Source organism: Trichosurus vulpecula, chromosome 4 (genome assembly GCF_011100635.1).
Source record: "Trichosurus vulpecula isolate mTriVul1 chromosome 4, mTriVul1.pri, whole genome shotgun sequence".
Classification (NCBI taxonomy): Eukaryota; Metazoa; Chordata; class Mammalia; order Diprotodontia; family Phalangeridae; genus Trichosurus; species Trichosurus vulpecula.
The window spans coordinates 386,808,505-386,832,049 of record NC_050576.1 but is presented as its reverse complement, the minus strand read 5'-3'; the positions used below and the strand labels follow the sequence as shown (position 1 = coordinate 386,832,049).

General features: G+C 38.8%; 2 protein-coding genes across 3 annotated transcripts in view; one reads left to right on the top strand and one right to left on the bottom strand.

Annotated features, from left to right (window-relative positions):
- The window catches only part of COL4A2 (collagen type IV alpha 2 chain), a 291,784-nt gene extending 285,745 nt beyond the window's left edge, over positions 1-6,039 (bottom strand). Inside the window, exons 1-3 of one of the 2 annotated variants that reach the window (XM_036755105.1) lie at positions 5,980-6,039; positions 5,127-5,266; positions 4,969-5,020 (exon numbers count right to left, since the gene is read on the bottom strand). In XM_036755105.1, coding sequence (XP_036611000.1) covers positions 4,969-5,020; positions 5,127-5,170 — 96 coding nt within the window. In that variant the 5' untranslated portion in view covers positions 5,171-5,266; positions 5,980-6,039. Of the gene's footprint in view, positions 1-4,968; positions 5,021-5,126; positions 5,267-5,659; positions 5,733-5,979 lie in introns of those variants that run through there. The other variant, XM_036755106.1, reaches the window with a different exon arrangement.
- COL4A1 (collagen type IV alpha 1 chain) overlaps positions 5,850-23,545 on the top strand; it is a 247,878-nt gene continuing 230,182 nt past the window's right edge. The window contains exon 1 of the mRNA XM_036755107.1: positions 5,850-6,436. Coding sequence (XP_036611002.1) covers positions 6,353-6,436 — 84 coding nt within the window. The 5' untranslated portion in view covers positions 5,850-6,352. The remainder of the gene's footprint in view (positions 6,437-23,545) is intronic.

Here is a 23,545-nt window from a genome sequence, read left to right as displayed (position 1 = left end):
GTCATAAGCAGAAGGGAAAACTTTGGGCACTCTGCTGTACTTTTGACTATTAATATGCCATCTGACCCAGAATGGAACAAAATTACTGCTAAAGTAGCTTGAAGTTAGCCAAACATTTACTCTCCCACATCTGTGCTTGTCCATTTCCAGCTGCTTCAGCTGTAAGCTGCTCTATTCAGAGTAGGATGACTCCTCTTGCTATAAGTTACTAGAGAATTTTGGTCCCTGAGAAGCATGGGAAATGAGTAGGTATTTTTAGGCATGAAAGCAAATTGAGATAGGTGAGCCTGTCATAATTGGGGGAGGGAGAGAATCTTTCAACAAATGATACCTCACAAAGTTTTAAACTTTGCAAAATACTTTCACAGACTGGATTACAGATTTAGAGTTCAAAGGGACTTCTATCTTTTTTAAAGGTGAAGGAGCTAAGGTCCCCCAAAGTTAAGTGACTTGCCCAAGGTCACCCATCTAGTAAGTGGTCTACTTGGTCCTCTGACTCCAGATGCAATGTTCCCATTACATTACCCTGTTTCTAACAGACCTGTCAGGTAGCTAACATCAAGGGAAGGTATTACTCCATTTTAAAGATGATAAGAGTGAAACATTCCTTGCTTTAAAATGAGCATGCTAATAAAACATATACAACAGGATAACAATGCTCATTGTAAATAGCCTCAACCAGAACCTAGACCAGGGAGGGAAAGGCAAGCTGCTTCCTAGGATGCAACATGCAGGGAGCATATGGATTCTTTTTAGTATCACTTTACATAAATGATTCTATTTTTAGTGCCATAAAATTCTATTTTCATGTAGGTATTTTGTGGTAAATCACAGACTGGGTTATAGCAAAGCTTCAAAGTCTCTGTGGGACAGTATGGTACGATTCTTGAATAGTGGTCCTAGAGGGAGTGGTATTTTTAAACTTTTGTTTTAACAAATGCATTGGCCTAGCTCTAAATGTGACAGATACAAAATGCATATTTAACTACCCATTGATATATCTTTAACAATCGCAAAATACTTTCCAAATATCGTCTGATTAAAAAAAAAGTTAATGTCCCCATTTTGGAGATCAAGAAACAGACTCAATGGTTAACTCAACTGGCAGATGAACCTGGATGCTTAGATGCTGGACCAACAGTCTAGCAACTAGACAATGAGTGAACCAGAGAGGTGTGAACTGTCATACTCAAAAGTAAGAGCGTCAGCGAAACCAGGGGAAAGAGGCAACGTGACATAGTGGTAAACACATTGGACTTGCAATCAGAAGGTTTGTGTCCCAGTTCCACTACTTCTTAGGATAATCCACACATAAGGCAAGTCACTTAGCCTTTCTGAGCCTCAATTCTCCTTATCCATAAGATGGATACAATAATATTTGGTAGTACTTACCTCATGGGATTGTTTTTAGGAAAATTCTTGTTTAACTGTAAAACTGTGTATTATAAGCCATTTTTTTCAGGGCACAAATAGGGTGAGTTTTAATAGATCCAGAAGGCAGGTATAAAAAGAGACAATAGTTTACAATTATACAATATTTAGAGTTTCTAAAGCACTTTTCTCGCCTATCAGCTGTATTTCACCCATTTAGTCCTTACAACAAGCCCATGCATAGATGCTCCCTTCCTTCTAGCAGGAAAGAGATATTATTTCTCAGATAATAGATGGTGAAAAAAATGTGGTTAAATGTCTTGCCCAATGCCACAAATTTTAGGTCAACAAGGCTCGATCTTCTGTTTCCTAGGACTGCATCTTTTTTCTAGACCATCACTGTCATTCTTTGATGGCCTACACTGATTCAGACCTGTATTACATTCTCAGTCAGAGTTCTTAATCCTTACCAGAGGGGAATGGTTTGGCAGTTAAAGCATTCCACTTAAAGAATCAGGAGGACCTGTATTCAGATCTCACCTTAGATATGTACTAGTGGTTTGACCCTGAGCAAGTCACAAGGATAACAGAAGCATCTCCCTCATAAAGTTGGTGCAAGGTTTGAATGAAATAATGTATATAAAGTGCTTGGCAGATCATAAAGCACCATACGAATGTTAGATAAATTGATTTTCTAGGTGCAGATGAAGAAATTGAGATCTGGAAAGGCTAAATGAGTTGTGTAAAGTCATCTAAGTCAATAGCCGAGACTTGAACCCAGGTATTCTGACTCCAAATCCAGTGTTCTTTCTACAGTTCCTACATAATGAAGACAAATAAGGTTATGGGCCCTAGTTCCATGGGAAGGAAGGATAACAGTGATGGCAATCACACCCCATTTCACATAGCGCTTTATGCTTTATGTACATTTTCTCATTTGATTCTGCCAGCAACACAGTGGCGAGGCTTCTAGGGGGATAGTGCACTGGACTTGGAGTCAGAAACATCTAAGTTCATCTCTTTCCTGACATTTTCTGGCTGTGTGATCCTAAGCAAGTCCTTTGAAATCGTGGAGCCATCTTTCTTATCTGTACAACGAAGGGGTTAGACTCAATGGCCTCCCTTTTAGCTCTAAATATATGATCCTATAAGTAAGTGCTGCAGAAGAAAATGGCAAACTGCTCCAGTATCTCTGCCAAGAAAACTGCAGATGGGGTCACGAAGAGTCAGACAGGACTGAAAAGGGACCGAACAATAATAAATGCTATTATTGTGATCATGAGTCCCATTTTTCAAATGAAGCAAGTCTAAGAAAGATTACTAGACTTGTTCACAGTCAGCTAATGTCAGAAGTGAGCAGGAATATAAACCCTAATTCATGGTTAACCATAAAACCATATATTATACTTAGTCATTTTTTGCAGAGTCCCCAAAACATTCTCTCCCAATACAGTCTGGTATTTTCTTTTTAAGGCAAAAAAACAAAATCCTCAAAAGACCTTCCTAATCCTTTTCTTTTGTTTTTGCCATTCACTTCTTTTGAGATTGCACATCAAAGCTACTTTGGGGGTCATAAATCTGAGGGCAACTTCTTTGTGTAATATAAGCATAAAGAATGCCATCAATGGCTTGGTTTGCCAAAATCCACATTCCCGGCTACAGATAGTCCCTGATTAGTGCAAATAATGAATTCCAAGAAATGGTTGCATGTATTTGGATACATATTACTCAAAGTTATAATTATGTAAAATATGGTAATTGGTTCCAACCCACGAGAAATATGAGGTGTGAATTCAAATAATGTAACCACTTCACAGGATTCATTATTCATACTAATCAGGACCTAGTTGTACTCAGATTCAAGTAAAGCAGAAAAAGGGCGATGGACTTCTAATATCTAAATTTTAGTCAACCCCGAAAAACCACAGCTATTTTTTTTAGCCAGAGCCTTTATAATGCCTTGTCTATCTTTTTGTTTTGCTACCAAAACTCATGTGAAACAGAGCTGAAATTAAAATATTGAGAAATTAGCCCAACTAGTGGTTTGCAGTAACACATGGGGCTATAATTACTACAAAAGGGCAGAAAGATATTCTATCTCTTTTATGAGAAATGAATTTTAAAAATTCCTTCAAATATGCAGATTTTCTACGTAAATTTATTCATTTCACAAACACTGGAGCCTTTCCCCATAAACCTAACTACAATGGCCTAATTTCTACATGGTTGATTCTGACCTTAAAACCAAATAGAAGGCAAAGATGGAGTGGAAAAAGCATAAAAATAAGTCCAAATCATAAGCCTAATTCAGGAGAATCTTTATAATTGGAAGGAAAGAGGGGAGAAGAGAATGATAACAAGAAAGCTATTTGGTGTGGGAAGAGGTTCGTGGTTAAAAGAAAAATCACGCATCCCGCATCCAGAGCTGTGATGTAGAAGAGGGGTTGGACATTGTGTGACTTCAGAGGTTAAAATGACCAATGAATGGAAATTACCGGGAGGCAAATCCTGGCTGAATTTAAGGAAAAATGGTCTTATAATTAGTACTGTCCAAAATTGCAATGGACTGGCTGTCTTACAAAGCATTGTGTATGCATGTGTGCAGAAGGAGCAAAAAATGTTTTTTTCTGGAATAATTTTGACTGAGAATATCTTGACCAATTACATTACAATTCTGAAGAAATACTAAAGAAAATAGAAGGTGGAGAGAAGGAGCTGGACAAAAGATCTTAATAATTTTGGTTTGGTTAAATATTGTGTACTCAACCTACTGAATTTTATATGATATGCCCAGAAAAGTAAAGTAAAAAATTTAACTCCTTTAGAGTTTATTTCTAAACTAAGGGAGAGTTCAGTGTCAGGGATGCTTTTTATCACTTCACCTGGCTCTAAGGTCATAGGACCACAGTTTTAGAGATGGAAAGTATCTTTTTTACAGATGAGGAAACTGAGGCTCAGAAAAAGTTCGGGGACTGCCTCAAGGCCACACAGCTAGTAAGCAACAGAACTGAGGGTTGCCTTTCAAAGAATAGATTCAAAACTAGGTGGAAGCATGCATATTTTCTTTGATTTTCTTTCTTATTTTAGTGAATCCAGTATCTCTCTGACCCCCCCTTAAAATCAGGTACAAAAGCAAACTAAAGAGGAAACAGCCATCCTCCAGACTCCTGCATGTATTTAGGTAAAAAACAAAACAAAAAAAAAAACACAAACTTCTTTTCTTCCCTTCAACTATTTGTTACTCCCAGCCACGTGGCTCACACCCTAGTCTCTTTGCAAGTGTCTGGGGCATGCCTACTCCAAAGGAAAATGATGGCCTTTGGCTATGTTTTTAATTCCTTGCTGTATATTGTGTAACAGCCAAAGCCGGGTCCTTTGCTAGGTAGTTGCAGACTAACACCAGCAGGGAAGAACTGAGAGATGAAAAGTACTTCTAAAACAAACTTTCATATGGCAGTGCTGGGAGACCTAGTAGTCGGTGCATACAGCACATGCACCCCTCCTCCAACCACGAGCAGCTTTTTGTCAAAGATACCTGCGGTTCATAACTCTATGGCGCCATAATTAAAACGTAGAGAAAAGGGCCTGAGTACTTACAGCGTGTGCCCTCTCAGTTAGCACTACGATCAGCACGAACAGCAGCAGACACCTACACGAGAGAAAGTGGGAGAAAGACACAGTTTTTGAAAAGTGGTTCTCAAAATTAACACATCTAAGTCCAATGGGAGAGAAAGGGCAGGGGGGAAAGGTCTTACCGCTGAAGGGCAACTCTGGAAGTTGGGTCCATTCTACTGCCCATTCTCCCAACAGGTACTGCCCCTCAGAGCCCCGGAACGCCGATCCCTGGGCCACCGGAGCAGCCCCCCGGCTCTCAGGACTGGAGAGCCCTTTTAGCCTGGAAGTAGATACCAAGACACAAAATAAAAAAAAATAATGAGGTTGACATCACGGTTTCTTTTCTCTCTTCTCCACCTGGCACTCGTGCAAAGAGAGTAGTGCTGGCAGCCCAGAATGCCGGCGTCTCTCCATCCCCTCCTGCATGGAGTTTTCCTGGAACCTGGATTTCCCTCTTTAGGGGCAGTGAAGGGGAGAAGCCCTTTCCTCTTAGGCAGCAATGTCTCATATGGAATCAAACAAATCTCCCTTTCCTCTTCCTCTCTCTTTCCCAGTCCAAACTCGTAGAGAGCTGCACCAGAGTCTGCGCTGGAGTCCGGGTTCCCTCAAACTTCTAGCCCTCCCATCCCCGGGGCTCAGCGCTCCCAGATCTCCTCCGCGGGGCCACACTCACCTTTCCAGGCCAGGACTTAGGGGCTGTGGGGTGCAGGCATTTTCCTTTTCAGAACTGAGTCTCCCAGTGGAAGTGGCAGGCAAAAGCCAGAGATACACAAACACAGGGAGGGCACTCTCCTCTCCCCACCCCCCTCCTCCGCCTCTCCTCTCCTCGTTCCCTGAGGTCCCTCCCCTACTCGCGAAATCCTGGCTTTAGAAGCTGGGAGAGGGAGAGCTCCCAGCTCCGTAGGTTTTACCCAGGGACCGGAGCAGAACCGCTGGGGTGGCTAAGGAAGCTGAAAGCTTTAAAAGGATAGAGAGACTGACTTCTTTACTTACCAGCATAAGCTCTCTCTTCTTCTCTCTCTGACTCTCTGTCTTCCTCTCTCCCCCTCTCTCATACACGCACAGAGTAGGGTCCTCCCATTTGAAACGCCGCCCGCGCACTCCAAAGGGGAGGGAACAGCGCCAACAAATTAGGGGAGCTACGCGATCAGCTCTAAGTCTCTGACTCTGGAGGAGCTGGCGCAGAGCAGAAGCGCCAGGGACGATGTCGAGTGAGCACGCACCGGCTCCCCGAGAGTGAACGCCAGCCTCCCGCCCAGGGACCCCGCGGCAGAGCCGGCTAGGAAACTGCCTCGCCCGCGGGGGGTGGGTGCCGAGTCCAAGCTGACCAGTCGGCTCACGGTGCTATCCCGGGAGGTGGAGGAGGATGAGTCCACGGCCGGTTGTTTGGCTGCTGCTGCTGCTGACTGCCCTCCTGCTCAACGAGGAGCGGAGCAAAGCAGCTGCAAAGGTGAGTACTGTACAGGCGTTCCCCCCTCGCCCCGCAGCCCCTCCTGCTCCTGCTCACCCCAGCCCCTGCCGCCCAGTCCCTTTGTCCGCTTAGCTCTTCTGGCTGATTTCGGGCCGGGAGCCCCCGGATCGCTGACCCGGGAACTTCACTTTGGGCCAACATGCCACCATGCAAGGTGGATTTCTTTGGGCCGTTCTCTGGGCTTCGAGCTGCTCTGTAGGCAGCGAGTGCATCCATTACAGACCGTTCTTTGTTTTAGTTAGGCAGGAGATAGTTTAGTGAACTCATCTGGGTGTTCATGGTGGGAGCCGGGGGAAAGAAGAAACCAGCTTAGCGCTTTCTGTGGTGGTTTAAATTGGGGCTAGGAACCCAAATGAAATTTACATGGACATCATTTTTGCGCAGAATGTGTCGAAGAATAATTCACCTGCATGAAGTCCCGGGATCCTTCACAAGCTGTAAACTAGTGTACACACACCACACGCACTCAACCAGCCCCCCACACACATGTGCATGTGAGTCGCTTTGGGCGTGTGTTTCCCTCGTTATCCAGGAGACTCTGGTGGTTGATGCTGGAACCAGTTCTGGGCCATTTGCCTGGAAACAGCTGTATCTTTGCTTTCCCACGGCTTTTCTATTGCTGAAGCACGCTCAAGTACAGAAAAAGTAGAACTTAGTTATAGTTGTTCATTTAAAATAGTAAAATACCAGACTGCAATCTCTGCTTTTAAATATCCTCCCCTTTTTGAGAACCAAATTTATATTTATGCTTGAAACCAAAGTGAAACCATACTTCATTGTTCTATGTGCAAATTGTTTTCCTAGTTTTCATTTCCTCTGGCGATGTGCTTGGCCAGAAGGAATTTGGGAGATCGTTTTTGTAAAGTGTGCAAAAGCCAAAGCTTCCTCTACTGGCTAGGCCCCTGATATGGAGATGGTTCCCCTCATCCCGTTTTTTTTTCCCCCAAACAAAATAAAAGCTTCAGCTATTTGCAAATATCCTAAGCCAAATAAAGAGCCATTTAGAATGTGCAGTGACAAACACGTTTTAAGTTTTTCCCATGTAATTTAGAAATGCTTTTCTGAGCTGTCAGATCTCCTTCCTCTTCCCCAGTATCTTTTTCTTTCATGCCATCCATCAAAGGTTTTTTTTTTTGGGGGGGGGGGTTACCTTCTTAAGCTAAAGATACCGTCCATCTATACCAGTTAACTCTTTATAGTTATTGTCTGTAATTAAATGTCACTTCCCAAAATAAACTAGTAATATGTATGCATTTCCAGCATTTGAGAGGTCTCAGATGCTTCATCATTGGATGTTGAAAGGTCTGTAACGATCGTGCCAAGTCTCTTGCTTCCTCAACATTTAGACTGGTTTTCCCAACCCAGTGTCTAGTCTAAGTACCAGGTTCAATCAGGTACTTACATGCTTTTCGGTGATGGGGCTCAAATGCTCGTATTTTAAGGAGGCAAGAAGAGGCACTCTTTCATTTGGGCGACACTTGTCTGCTGGTTTCAGTTCTGACTCAAGAATGTTGTCCTAAGGATTGCCTACTTTGCAAAGATTGCTTTGGTATCAGTGCAAGTCAAAGAAAGCCCTCTACTTGGAAATGTGCTACTAATCATTTATTTTTATTCAGATGCTCTGATTGTTCACCTGAGCAAAGCTAAGTTCATTTTAAGTGACTTATTTTTAGAAGCCCAGGATCTTTTGAAATTCATGTGATGTTTAAAGGCATGGCTTTGTATCTCTAGTGCCCAGCCCAGTCCCTGGCACATGGTGGGCACTAATAAATGCCTGCTCACTGAATGAAAGAAGATTCCATTTATGGGCACTCTTGTTGATATTTATTAAAATGAAGGTAACAGTGTTATTGTTATTATGATTATTAAGAACCTACCTTTGGCTATTGTTCATTAGATACCAAAGTGCCAAGATACTTCCTGATAAAATGAGATATGGAGCAAAGCTAGAGGATACAAAAAACTTAAACTGATGACAAATAATTTGAGATTGGCCTCGATCACAACTGGAATAGCAGTCTGAGGACCTGGATTCCAATTCAGGCTTTTCTAGATATTTACTAGTTGGGTGACTTTGGGAAAGTCATTTACATTCTTTCCAGCCTCATTTTATTGCTTTTCAAAATGGAAATTATAAATCCTGCTCTGCTTACTTCACAATATTGTATCCAATTAAATACATTATTATATCGAGTTCATAGGGTCATAGATTTAAGACTGGAAAGGACCTTCCAGTTTTTCACATTAAGAAATATTTCCTCTCCCTCTCTCCCTCTCTCTCTCTCTCCCTCTCTCCCTTTCTCACTCTCCCTCTCTCCCTCTCCTTCTCCCTCTCCCTCTTTCCCTCTCCCTTTCCCTTTCCCCTCCCTCTGTCTCTGTGCAAATGACATATATTTGTTTGCAGGGAAAATGCCTACATTAATATTTTTAATTTTTAGTCTCGCCTAACTTTTCTTTCTGAAGTTACCTTAGAGTTAAGACCTATAGTACTAGACTGTAGAAAGAAGCTCAACATGTGCTCAGAAAACTTCATATCTCATCACTACCATTAATCACAAATCTCAACAGTATAATTTATGTTGATCTGAATAACTTCTTCCATGAGTTCTGTTACTAGTAAGAGGCATCCTCTGGTACTGCTGCTATGATACTTCCCAGCAAGTATCTCAGGGCCAGGGGTGTGGCTATATGACTTTTCCTCAGCTTGGGTTTATCTGCCCAGAAATAGTGGAGACCTCTCTGTTCATTAGTTACCATTCATGAAATCTGAAGAATCTGAACTTAGATTCAAGGAGTCTAGATCTTTATACAGGTATGTGCCAGTTGCTACTGGAAATATTTTTGGATTCTACTGAAAAGGCAGGTCCCTGATTCTTTTTTTGTTGTTGCAGACTTATCTCAACAAAGCAAGGATGAATTCTGTCCAGCAGCCAAAAAATGGCTTCAATGAAAAATGGAAAAGTTGCACCTCAAAATCATATATATTTTTTCATGTCTGGTGTTGGGCCAGGATCACTGAAAACTACTGTAACAGTAACTATGGCATAGTGGCCAGAGTGTTGGATTTAGAGTCAAGAAAACATGGATCCAAATCCTGCCTTTGTTACTTTCTTTGTAACTATGGGCAAGTCACTTACCTTCTCTAAGCCTCAGTTTCCTCATTTGTAAAATAAGAGGATTGGACTAGGTGACGTTTAAGGTCCCTTACAGACACCCTTCTTCATTGGGAAGTGCTATGCATGTATAGGATGCCTAGTATCTAAAAGCACATAGTTTATAAGTGAGGACCCTAAACATTCACACTTTCATTGCCTCTGCAGGCATTTTGGCATGTTTTAGAGGATAGTGGGAAAATTAACATCATGGATGGCTAGTTCCATGAAGGAGCTGACCTAGAAAACTTTGCCTCCACTTGGACAAGGACATGAAGGGAACTCACACAGCTGGAAATTATTCATTAACAAAACTGCCAGCAACCTCCTTGGAGTGAGTCATACCAAGTTAAGATATTAGTGATTGGCTAGTGATGAGCACAAGCTCAAATTGTACCAATTTCTGATACTCCATAGATAAAGTCACTCTAAGAAATAGCTTGCTTCATGCTTGTTGTATGGACATGATGATGGAGTTTATTCTATCATTTCTTAGTGGTAGCCTCAAATCATGTCATTGAGGAAGTGAAATATGAGGGATAAATTTAAAAAATAAACATCAACATATACTTAGAAATCTAGCATCCATTTCTTTGGAAACACTACATTACTAAGTTAGAAGAAATGTCATTTAGCCACTATAGAAAAGCTTCCCAGCTTCTCAATAGCCTGCCCATGGGTTGCTGCACTTTTTCTTTAAAGTTAATAAGATCCTAGATTTTATGTTGGAAGAGACATAAAGACAACTACATAGTCTTTAATTTATGAATGAGGAAAGCCAGGTCCAGAGATATTAAATGATAAGACCAAGGTTACACAGATAATAAGTGTCCTAGGCAGGATTTGAACCCAAGTCCTTTTACTCTGAATTATCTCAGTGCCTGGGATATAGTACGCACTTAATAAATACTTAACTCCTCCCTTGCTGTTCCTCTCCACTGTGCCATGCATTTCCAACAAGTTACCTCTTCACTTTTCTTTATGCAGCCACCAGGAGTTACATTTTAAAGACTGATTAATGAGAGCAAAGAAGTCTCCCTTTTTCCTTATGTGACCTTTATGTAGCCCAGTACAGCATGGATAAAGAGCTGCTAACACTTGAGTTGACAGAGCATTAAGCTTTTCTCTACTTACAAGGTATTCCAAAAATTGCCTGAGGACTTCATTAAATGAGGCATGCCTTCATTAAAATGCATGTCTCTTAACAAAGATCTGAGCATTTTAAGTTGATGTGATAGGGAGGCCATAACAACAATAGAAATTTCTAAAAGTTAATGACATTGTGACGTTAGTCTTCCTATTATTGTGGGATTAAAATTGTTGATTACATCACAATACAATAGGACTAATTTTCTGATGTTTTATACCCAACAGTTTAAAGGGATGTAGAATAAGGACTGTTTCCATTATGAATGTGGCTTTTCAAGTAGCTTTTAAAAAAGTTATCCATTTTTTGCTTTCTAGTTTTATTTCTCCTGCTCAAGTTTTTTTTTTTTTTTTTGACATTGGATCACTTGGTTTTCCTTCTACTTCTCTGAATGCTTATTCCACCTTTCCCTCCCAAATGTGGAAATTCCTCCAAGATTTGGCTCTTAGATCTTCTATGTGCCCTCTTTATTGGAGATCTACTCTCATGGTTTTAACTATCAGTTCAATTTCATTCAATTGAATAAGCATTTATTAAGTGTCTACCATATGGAAGGCATGATGCTAGGCACTGTTGATATAATGACAAAACAATCGCCTCATAAGGATCAGAAGACTCTCAGGTCCTCTTTCCTGACTCTGACCTCTAATCAGCATCCTAGTCTCTGTGTCCAAAAGTTTACAAACCATGAGTCACCACTTCACACCAGACATGCCCCAAACTGAGCTTATCCCTTAAAGCAGTCCCCTGTCCAACTTTGCTCATTTTTGTCAGTTGTCCCACTATTCTCTGAGGTTCTCAGATTATAGACCTTGGAGTAATCTCTGATTTTCCCCTGATCTGTAGCATGACCACATTGTTGCCAGGTCCAGTCTTCGTTTTTTCTAAGTAGCTTCTATATTCTTATTTCTCTTTTTTCCCCCTTGCTACTTCCCCAGACTCATGGATAGATTATCACAACAGCATCCTCATGGGCTCCCTTGATCTTCTTCTCCATTCCTGCATACTATTAATATACTGCCCTTTGTAAAATACCTTCCTCTCTTTTTTTTCTAAGAAGGTGAAGGGAATGAATGGGGGTACATGTTGAACTATAACCAGAAGATCGGTTTTCATGATTATTGTCATCAAGATACCTGAAGGAAGTTTTCTTGATAGAATCCCTCAGGAGTTTTTGTTGTTTGGTCATTTTAGTCATGGCCCACTCTTTGTGACTTCATTTTGGGGTTTTCTTGGCCAAGACACTGGAATGGTTTGCCATTTCCTTCTCCACCTCATTTTATAGATGAGGAACTGAGGCAAACAGGGTTAAATGACTTACCCAGAGTAACACAGCTAGTAAGTTTCTGAGGCCAGATTTAAACTCGGGAAGATGAGTCTTCCTCATTCTAAGACGAGTGCTCTATATACTGTGCCATCATAATCAAGGCTCACTGATGGAAACAAAGGAGTAAGTTTGCCTTTTTCCTAACTATATGAGCTCTAGAATCCATCCCTACACCCAGGAATATTCTACAGTGCCTAATGACTGACTACCTACTGTACAAAGTCTATTCTATTATGTTTGATTTATTAATACCCTCCATATTGAACATTTTAATTTGATGGGAACAGTTAGACCACAACAACAATGTCCATCCCACCTATCCAATGTTATTTCTGATTGCTTCCACCAAGTGAGACAATTCTACATGTATATATTCATACTCATACCTGCCATGCTGCTTCCTGTCTCCTTGCCGTTGTACTTGCTGTTTCCCATGCCTTGGGTGTTCCCCTTTCCCCTCTCCCTCCCAATACATCCAATTCTATTCATCCCTTAAGTCCTAGCTACAAGACCCACACACTCTACCAAGCCTTTGTCAGCTACTTGAGCCTACCCTCGTCTTTCTTGCTTGGAACCCAGTACTGTACTCAGAGGCAGTGACAACAGTTTGCGTTGGCCATTGTGCTCTACTTGTTTCATGTTTGCTACTGCTATCTTTCTAGGTAAATTGTAAGCTTCTTGAAGCCAGAGCATAACATTATGCTCCTTTTATATTTTGTTACATAGCAAGTGTTCAGTAATTCCTTGTTGCTTTGATTTGTCCCAGCGTTCTGCTTTGAACTTGTCTAAAAGCTACTTAGCTACCACTGATTCAGGTTGTTTCATGAGGTTATGAAGACAGCTTTTGATGACAATGCTTGATGTTGCCACATTATGATTTGTGAATCTGCATGGGGAGAAGTAATCATTTTAAATAAAGGTGCTTTTCCCCCATAATTCAGCATTTAGAATAGGTATTTTACCATAGACTAAACACAACTTGGGAACATATACAACCCTGAAATCTTTATATAAATAGTTTATTCCTTGGTGTGGGAATGTGATGGTGAAATTTTGCTAGGTTTAATTTTGAGAATGCACAAAATAATGGTACTACATGTACTATGTTTATTAAATATTGTGAGACTTGTGGTAGGGTAAGAGATCACTGCTGTTTTCAAATGAGGAATTGGAGTACTATTTGAAATATCCCATCCTTTTCATCTTTTTTTTGGAGGGGGGTGCCTGGAGGAGGACGAGGGAATAGTTACAACTTTGGGATTATTTTGTTTGATTACTAATGCAATGTTTGTATGTAGCCTGGGAAATTTTCCCTTCAGTCAGATGATCACAGGAATCCTTTCTCTGAACTGAGAAAGATGAAAATTGATTTCAGCTGCTCCTTTTCCAGAGTCCCTGATGAATTAACATTTGGAAGGGATATCTGTATACCCCTCTCTTCCTAAGCTCTGTTGAATTACATGAACATGGGCCAGTTCAGAAGTAGATTTTTGGACACAATTTCTCTGTGGTTGCACATTTCATGAAAATAGACTTAATTACATTACCAGAGGTTTGCTGTAGAAAATAAGCTTATTCATTTGTTGTTTAAGCACACAAGTGGTTATTTGCCAATTGTAATTCGAAGCATTCCAAAGCTATTTCCACATATAATTTCAGGCAGCTCATTTTTATGTACTCATAGAGAAGAAAAATGTTATCACTTTGTGGGATGCAGGCATTTAATTCTGCGTATAGCTGCTTGAGACAGGCAGACTCGTCTTCTAGCAACACTGAACACAATTCTTGGAAATAGTGGACACTCATGATATACAAGTTGGCTTCAGTACTATCAGCCAGAGAGTCAGTAGCATTTATTACGTGCCTACAATGAGGCAGGAGGCAGTTAGGTGGCTCAGTGGATAGTGCACTGGGCCTAGAGTCAGGAAGACCCGAGCTCAAATTTGGCCTCAGACGTTTACTAGCTGTGTGACCCTGGGCAAATCACTTAACTTCTGTTTGCCTTAATCTACTAGAGAAGGAAATGGCAAATCACTTCAGTACCTTTGTCAAGAAAACCTCATGGACAGTATTGGTGTGTTATGCCCATGGGGTCATGAAGAGTTATATATGACTAAACAATGACAACTATGTGCCAGGCACAGTGTTAAGCACTGAGGAAACAAATAAAGGCAAAAAAAAACAGTTCTTGCCTTCAAGGAGCTTACAATCTAATGGGGGAGACAACAAGAAAACACATATGTACAAACAAGTTATATATCTATAGGAGATTGATTTGCCATTTCTTTCCTCATCTCTTATCAGGCAACTTAAAGAGGGAGATTTATCATGAGATGATCTGCTATCCATGATCTCTTAGTAAACATGATGATACCAAGTTTGTGAAATCAGAGGCGACAATACTATTTCCATGTTGCACAAGAACGTCTGTTGTACAAAGTTATTTTTTACACGTGTGCCATATTGATGTCTAGAGCAGCCTTTGAATCGTGTTTGACCTCAGGATCAAATATAAAATCCTTGATGTGGCAGTTTTATAGTCCTGTACAACCTGGTTCCTTCCTACTTTTTTAGACTTCTTACTCTTTCTTCCCCTCCATCCACTTTTTGGTTCAGCAACATTGGCCTAGTTGCTATTCCTTCCATATTACACTCCATTGCTCAATGCCCTTCCACCATGCCTTGAATACTGCCCGTCTTCACCTCCATTTCTTAGCTTCCTACCTTCCTTCAAGACCAAGCTCAAATTCCAGCTTCTGCCTTTCTTGGTCTCCTTTCTCACCTCCACATAATCTTAGAGGGCTAAGATTATCTTGGATCCACTTTGTATATATCTTGAATGTAGGTAGTTATTTTACATATTGTCTCTCCCATTAGGAAATAAGTGCCATGTTCTCCTTGTGCAGACCATGTTTTTGCCATTTTTATCTCCGGCCCTTTATACAGTATCTGCCATATAGTAAGTAAGCACAAAGGCTTGTTGACTAACGGACTTTTAGAAGATTTTATTAAAGTAACTAAAAGAGTCTTACTCCTGTGAAAATGTTGTTGATAAAAAGGTTGAATTCTAGTGATGCTTTTCAGGCTACTTTATTAGACTGCATGAGAATTAGACTGTACTGGATTAATCCTAAGCCAAGAGGCTTCCAACTCCTTGTGCAGATGAGGAAACTGAGAGAGGGGTGAGGACATCAGAAAAGGGAGGTGCCAGTACAGATGCTATGTTGACACAGAATACAGCTAGAATTGTAGTGAACCAAATAAACGCAAAGCTGTTACTATTTAATTCCAGGTCTGCTTATTGGATGAATAATAACAATGATGATAATAGCTAAATTTATGTAGTATTTACCGTGGTGCTAGGCACTATGCTAAGCATTTTATAACTATTACTTCATTTGAGACTCACAATAACCCTGGGAGGTAGGTAATAATCTTCATTTTTACAATTGGGGACACTGAGGCAAACAGAGGTTAAAATGACTTGACTAGGGTCATGCAATTCATATCTGATGCTGGATTTGAACTGAGGTCTTCCTGACTCCAACACAATGCTGTATCTACTACCTGCCAAATGCAGGTATTTAATAGATTCCAATCTACTTGGAGGATAATAACATAAGGGTAAAAGTAGATTCCATTTTATTGGAGGGTAGTAAAATAAAGGTAAAAAACAGGTCTGGAGGCATTAAGTGACTTGCCCAGGATCACACAGTTTGCAAATAGTAGAGCTAAGATTGGAATTTAGATCCTCTGAATCTAAATGCACCTTTTGCTGTACCTCCCCATACAGTATGAACCTTTGTGATATAGCAATACTGATAGTCCTTTGCTTAACATTGAGGGAGAGGATGGGGGTGCATCTGAAGAGGAGACATAGTTTTTTCATGATTTGATTTGAGGAAAATTTTTAGTTGATCATTTTTCTAGTCCTCATTATAATAGTGGGCCTCAGTTTTCTCATCTATGAATAAAAGGGAGTCACTGAGTATGTTGTCTTGGACTAGATAATCTGTAAGATCTCATTTAGGTCTATATTTCAGCTTGTGAGAAGCCTTTTTTTGTTTTTTTTTTAAGAAGGGGTGATTTCAATAAAAAGGTTTGTTCTGGGAAGCTTCACCAAATAAGACAACACTATACAAGGAAACTGGATTGTCAAGTGATAACAGAAAAGATGTCACTTACCATTGTTAACTTTAAAAAGAAATCATCCAATTATTCATTTTAGGATTATAATTTGGGGGTTTTGACTTTTTAGTTTGCAAGCATAATAACAACCCCTAGGGACCACATTTCCTGAGGACTAATGACCAGCTGGAGTTAGTTGTTTAAAATGATTCCTTCCTTTTGGTCAGCAATCCTCAGGAAATGTCTTGTGCTTATTGTTTAAGATAAAACCTGCCAAAGAAGGGAAATGGGTTAATGATAGTAAAAGAATTTGCCACAGAATAATTAGTGCAGTATCTGGGGCAGATTCATTTTGGATAACTTTTCCCAGCAATGTGATATTACAATGTCAATTATGATAAGAACTGAACGGTACACATACATCATCTTGTAGGAATGCAGTTGGCATGTACACACGTGTATATATATATATATATATATATGTATATATGTATATATATGTATATGTATATGTGAGGGTACAGCTTTAAAGTGTATGCATGATGGGACAAAAAATGACAGTAGAAGGAAAGGAACATATACAGATTTTTATAGGTAGTCTGTATTATACTTAACATAATTACACTTGGGAAGTTCATTTGTTAATTTGAATGATTAATAAGAAATATGATATAATTTAAGTAGAGAGCTAAGCTAGTTCACAGATGGTATAACTTATAAATGAGATTGCAGGGAAATATTTGAACTACTTAGGATAACTTTCCTAAGTACTTAAAATAATTTAGCAGAACTTTTTGGGTAGCTAATAGTTCAATTCCAAATGATCCTAATCTATTCATTAAAGTGAGTCAGGTGGGATTTCTTCTCGATGAAACCTTGTTAGTGAGGTGCCTTTAGACAATGTTTCTTCCCTCGAGGGGCTTGGGGTCCAATATATAGGTAGATATTTTGTCTCTGGGGGGATCAATCCAAATTGTTCAATTTTTTAAAAGATTAAGGCTTAAAAAAATACTCTCTTGTTCCTGCCCATATCCAGCAAGGATGGGATCTTTAATAGAAAAAGCTTGGGTCTCTTGTACTAATTTACTGGCAGTTACAGCTGTCCTTAAACTTTTCATTCTGGTAGGAATTTTCACATGGTAAAAGACAAATATCTAAAATAATAGTAAAATGGATATTTGTATGCTCATGAAAACCAGCATTTTGTATGGTTGACTCTTTGCCCAGACAGTTTTGCACTTAGTCCAAGAATTTGGATATAGAAGCTTAGGAATGAAAAGCATCATATTCATTTATGCACATGATTTTTAAGATTTGATTATTGGAAATGATGTTCTTAGCTAAAGCATGTGAAACTGATACTTATGACTTTTTAAAGACATCTTCCTGCCTCTCTTACATACACTGTATTCCTAATAAGGAGGAAAACTTCACGATTGGTTTATAAATAGTATGATTACCACAGTGCTAAAAAGTTTAAATTCATTTGGCAAATATTTATTGAGTTCCTATGTGCATAGCACTGTGTTGAACTGTATGAAAATTGTGTGGAACTTGATTAGTTCTGATTTCAGTGGTTTAGGAATGTTTCAGTATGTATAATGAGAAGAGTCCCATTTATGATAGAAAGAAACTTGAAAAAGCAAATGAATGTGAAATATTTTGCATGGCTTTATTATAACAACCGTGATGTCATGTTCTCTGAAAGACAGGAGAATCTTAGGTATTTTACCATCAATTTGGAAAGACTTAAGGCAGATTTATAAATATTTCTTTCACTGTAATAAAATCTTTTCAACAAACCTTTGTTAAAGTTGAGGGAAATGCAAAAAATTAAGACAAAGCCCTGCCTTCACTGAGGATAAAATTTCAACTTAATAAGATGCTATCAAAATATAGGTCATTTGGGGAGTTTTCTCTTCTTTAAATTGGGAACATTCACCTCTCTTGTAGAGTATGAAAAATGCAAGGTTTGAGAGTTAGTTTTTTTACCCTTTTAAAATGTACATGCTTTTGTCTTTATGGAGTGAACCCTATAATTCAGTATAAAATTATATCAGTCATGTTAAAATTCATTCCAGCGAATATTAGGCACTTTGCAAGGCTAAATAGCCCTTATGGATACAAAGACAGAACCTATCTCGGATTTCGGGGAACTTATATTCTTCTGAGGGATACACCATGCACTCACATAATTAATTAACTGGTAATTTGAGGAAGAGGAGAGTACCAATAAGGGGGCTGGTGGTGATAGGCTTCACAGAGGAGGGTGGCGCTTGAAGATGGCATCCTTGAAAGAAGGTAAAGATTATAAAAGAAAATGGAGTACATTCTTGGTATGGGGAACAGCTGGTGCAAATGCAGAGGGTAGGGAAATAGAGTACAAGTTCCAGAAAATGGGAACATTGATTTCTAACTGGAACAGACTTTAGAGGGTCAGCTACTCAAAGCCCTCATTTTACAAAGAAGTAAATCTAAAGAGGTAAAATGACTTTCCCATGTAGTAAGTAGAAGAGTTGAGATTTGAATCCAGACCTTCTGACTAAATCTCACATTTTCCCCATCATTCCATGTTATTTCCCTAACAATTAATAGTATAATTTGGTTAGAATATAGAATATATAAAGAGAACTAATATGGAAAAAAGGCTAGAATGGTATATTGGACATAGCTGGTAGAAGGCCTTAAATTCTAGGTGGAGGAGTTAGAAATAATCCTAGAGTCAGCAGGAGAGTGAAGTGCTAAAATGATGCTTTAAGAAGATTATTTTGTTAGCTCCTTGAAGACTGGTTTCAGAAGGGAGAAGCTGGAAGTAGGGAGACCAATGAAAAGCATATTGTAATTTTCTTTTGGAAAGGTGAAGGCCTGAACTAGAGTAGTGTCTAAGTAAGAGGAGACAAAGGGAAGGATGCAAGAATTGTTTTAAAGAATCATTAACATCCCTTTAGAAAGAAGGCAAAATTAGAAACTTTCATTCCATTGATTGTATCTTAGAATATAAAGATTTGACTCACTGGTGATTAATTGTCATTTCTATTACAAGTATATTTATGTGTGTAGTTAGCAATAAATGATAGGTATACTAAGATCATTATTATACATCTCATTAGTCACAATTTGGATCTAATATGAAAAATTCTGTGCCGTCAGTGCCTTAAGACACCAAAATTATCAATGACAGAAATGCCTGACTATTAAGATGCTTTTCAACTATATAAACTGTTAATGGGTAAACCCGCTCTACAATTCACCTTAGGTTGAAAGCCTGGAGAGAGATACTAGGAAAACAGGATGAAAATTTGTAGGCACTGATAAAATAGGATGAAAATTAGATAAAATTGATGAAATGGATATTTTGATCCACTGAAATTCTTAAGAAAGAACTCTTATGTAGATCTTTATGTGGAAGTATGTGTTCGTCTTTGCCAGTCCCTATTTGCCATTTTTAGTGGAATCATGGCAAATATTTTGCTATGTTACCAAAATTCATGACTGAAAAAGAGATGGGCTAGTCGTGTAGCAAGAACAAAGGAAAAACCAATAGATAGTCTCTGTGTTTGGTTGGTGCTAATGCAATCAATTAACTAGCATTTATTAAGTAGCACCTAAGTGCCTGGGCACTGTGCTAGGTGCTAAGGATACAAAACCAAGATGGTCTTTGCACCTAAAGAGCTCACATTCTATCTGGGGAGAGATCTCTTGCCATATCAAGGTATGTAGAACCATTCTTCTCCTTTTTCTGTGAGGCAATCAGGGTTAAGTGACTTGCCCAGGGTCACACAGCTAATAAGTGTCAAGTGTCTGAGGCTGGATTTGAACTCAGGTACTCCTGATTCCAGGGTGGGTGCTCTATCCACTGCTACCTACCTGTCCTACCTCCACTATTTTCTTGAATGGACTCCCTATGAAGAAATCATGAGAGGACATTAACAAGAGTCGTAAAGCATCAAAATGTGCAAATGGATTGTGATTCACTTCTTCGGATGGAGTACCTCCATCAATGAGATCATAGATCTTATGAGGCATTTTAACTGTGTAATATATTGAATCAGAAATGGTTTAATAGGATGCTGCCCTTAACATGTTGGAGAATGACTCAGTTCAAATATTCATCTTTATCAAATGAGCTATAAGTAACATAAAAGAAAAATATTTTCCTTTAAAGGAGTTAGGGATGGGCTTCTGTTTATAAAATCCTTTAATAATATAAATTGGTGAGTGATATCTTCCTTGTACTTTGAAAGTTTGAAATGGTTTTAGGCTGTGAAATGACTAGGCTTGGCCTTTTTTTGTTGGGTTCTGAAGGGAATTATACAAAGCAAACAATTTGAAAAACTAGTTAATGTGGATAAAGGAATACATTGTATTTGGAAATGCCAAATGAAGGAAAATATTTCTTCTTATTTCTATATCACATATCATTGATCCTAAAGCATTTTGATGAGGATAGCATTGTATTGCAAGAGTAATGGAAAAAAAAAACCCTCTTTTGAGTGGGGCTTAAGTTGTGAATCTGAGTCAAGGGGAGCCAATGCGAAGGCCTCTTGAGGAAAATGTAATAGAGAAACAAAGAGAAACAAGTAAATGGATAGTGTTTCTGTGAGCGTTAGGACACTACCTAGAAAAACTTGAGTTACCAAAGGATGCTTGTGGTGATACTGCCTCCTCTCCATGACTGGACAATTCATGTGATCTCTTGTTGTAATATGTGATATGACTAAGAAATTGAATTGTTTTTCTAGTCTCAGCATGGACTTGAACCTGGTTTGTTTATGGTCACAAGCAGAACTTGAGCCTTTTTGTGTGGGTGGTGAATTGGCAAAATTGGACTTTGGTTCTAAGAACTGATGCTTACAATTGTTTTTGGACATCTAACCATTTTTACAAAAGAGGGCTAAGTTGTGATGTTGACTGTAAATGAATTAGAAACATACAGATTTGATTTCCTTGAAAATACGCAAGGGCTTAAAAAAAGCATGGGTAGAAGTTCTTGGCAAAATGTGTTGGCAAAACAGTCTTCACAATGCAATTGGCAGTACACCTAGTGTGTTGTCTTGCCAAATCTGAAAAACTATTAATAATAAGAAAAAAGATATAATGTAAATCTCTGATGAAATACATTATGTTGTAGAACATTTATAAATATAAAGCCCAGAAGTGATCCTTCAATTAATTGGGAAATCCTTAGAAAGAGATCCTTGGCATGCAATATATAAAACATATGATCCAGATCTGGAAAGGATTAAGAATATAAGGAAGAGACAAGATCAATTGATCTGAAAGCCTTTTAGATGTGCCCAAACACTCTTGTTAAGGATATAATATTATGTTAAAGGTCTGTAGCCTGGAAACTTTGACCAGAGTCCATTTGTGACTCATAGAGAGTGTGGGACAAGCAAAAAGAGATAATTTCAGAATCTGTAGTGCTGCTCTGCTTAGCATTGCATATACCCCAAATTTGAAATTCTAAATTTCAAAAGGTGGGATTTAATTGGAAATCTTCTTGGCTCAGCAAAAATATAAAGCAGTGTAAAATGTAAAAACTGTAGGTTTGTGGTAGTTTCCACCCATCTTACTGTCATAGAGATGACACATTTAAGAACAAGGAACATTCATAGCCTGAAGAAATGGAGTGGTCTTAGTCATATTTTTTTTAACATCTTTACTCACCTGAAATCCCATCTATTTTAAGCTTTAGATATGTGTTAATTGACATTGCTTGATTAAAATCTGGATCCTGCTGGAATCTACCCTGGGTGAAGAGATTAGTAAGTACAGTGCCTCCATTCATGGGGTTACTCAATGCTCAGTTTAGGTGGCTTTCTTGTTTCATGTATTCTACTATTCAGTCCAAACCTATATTTTTGGGGCTATATTCTGGTGTATAAATTATTGAGCCATGGTGCTTGTGGGAAGAGAGGAAGAATCAATATGGTGGATGGTAAGGAGCGAAAGAAATTACTGATTGAGAAAATGACTATTGATAGTGGATGTGGGGACACTGGAGACTGGTGAGGTCACTGGATCCATGCCAAGAAGCTCCTTGAGTGAGCTGGTCCATTTACCACCCTGATGTTCAACCAAGGATTGGATTTACAGTTTTTGTTCAACAAGTATAAAGTACAATGAATATGACACCACATACAATAAGAGCTCTTAACCTTTTTTGTGTCATGGTCTCCTTTGGCAATCTGGCAAATCTTGTAGACCCCTCTTCCGGATATTGTTTTTGAATAATTCAATACAATGATAAGTTTCAGTTAGAGATTAATGAAAATAAAGGCATATATTTTTCTTGTTTGAGTTCATGAGTCCACTGAAATATACTACAGATTAAGAATACCTATTACAAGGTTCAATTTTTGCTTCCTTGAAGAATGGGATGGGATTCTAAGACATAGGATACATTTTATGTATAGTTTATATGTTAAAATGTTAACATTTCAGAATTTTTAAAACAGGACTTTAAATTTAGTAGATTTAAAGATTGCCTCAAGATGTCAGGTATAATATTTTATGTCCTAGAATTGCTAAATAGTTTAGGAATCTTTTTTTTTTGCTTATGTGGAATTTGAAGAATTTGTGTGTGCATATTGGGGGTCATGTTAAGAATGAAAGGATATGAGACTTCAGCTGGAAAATTTTTGATGCTTATGAATTGGAAGAAAGGGAGGAATTTGGAATGTTAGGCCCATTTAAGATAATGAAATGGGAAGATTAAAAAAAGTAGAAATTTGCTTGACTGTTCCAAGAAATAGATGAGGATGGTGACACAGGAGGGGCAGACCAATCATTATAGGTTATAAATATTTTTGCTTAGTGATGATTTAGCTTATGGGTTCAGTACATCTTACCATCTTTCTGGTTCCATTTGAGAGGGTTGGGTTGTACATTATTTTATAGTGCAATGTTCTCTAACATCTTGGTTTCAAGACCCTTAAAATTATTGAGGAGCTTTTGTTTATGTGGGTTATGGAAATTTACAATTACCATATTAGAAATTAAAGTGCCTTATTATGAAAATAGTTTTGTCCTGATAGATCCACTGAAAGGGTCTTGAGGGCCCCCAGTGGTCCCTTGACCACACTTTGAAAACCACTGCTGTAGGGAATTCCTATTTGAATTTTGGTGACAAGTTAGTTGGTGTGGGGAGCCTAGGTTAAGTTGACCTATTTCTTATGTGCCAAATGCCTGGCTGCATGCCTGATGATTATGCCTCAGCCTTCTCTACACACTGGAGCCTTGGCATCTTTTCAGTTAATCAGTCAATTAGTGGGCATTTATTAAGTGCTGCCTTTGTGCTAGACACTAAGATCAAAATAATAAAGTCCTTG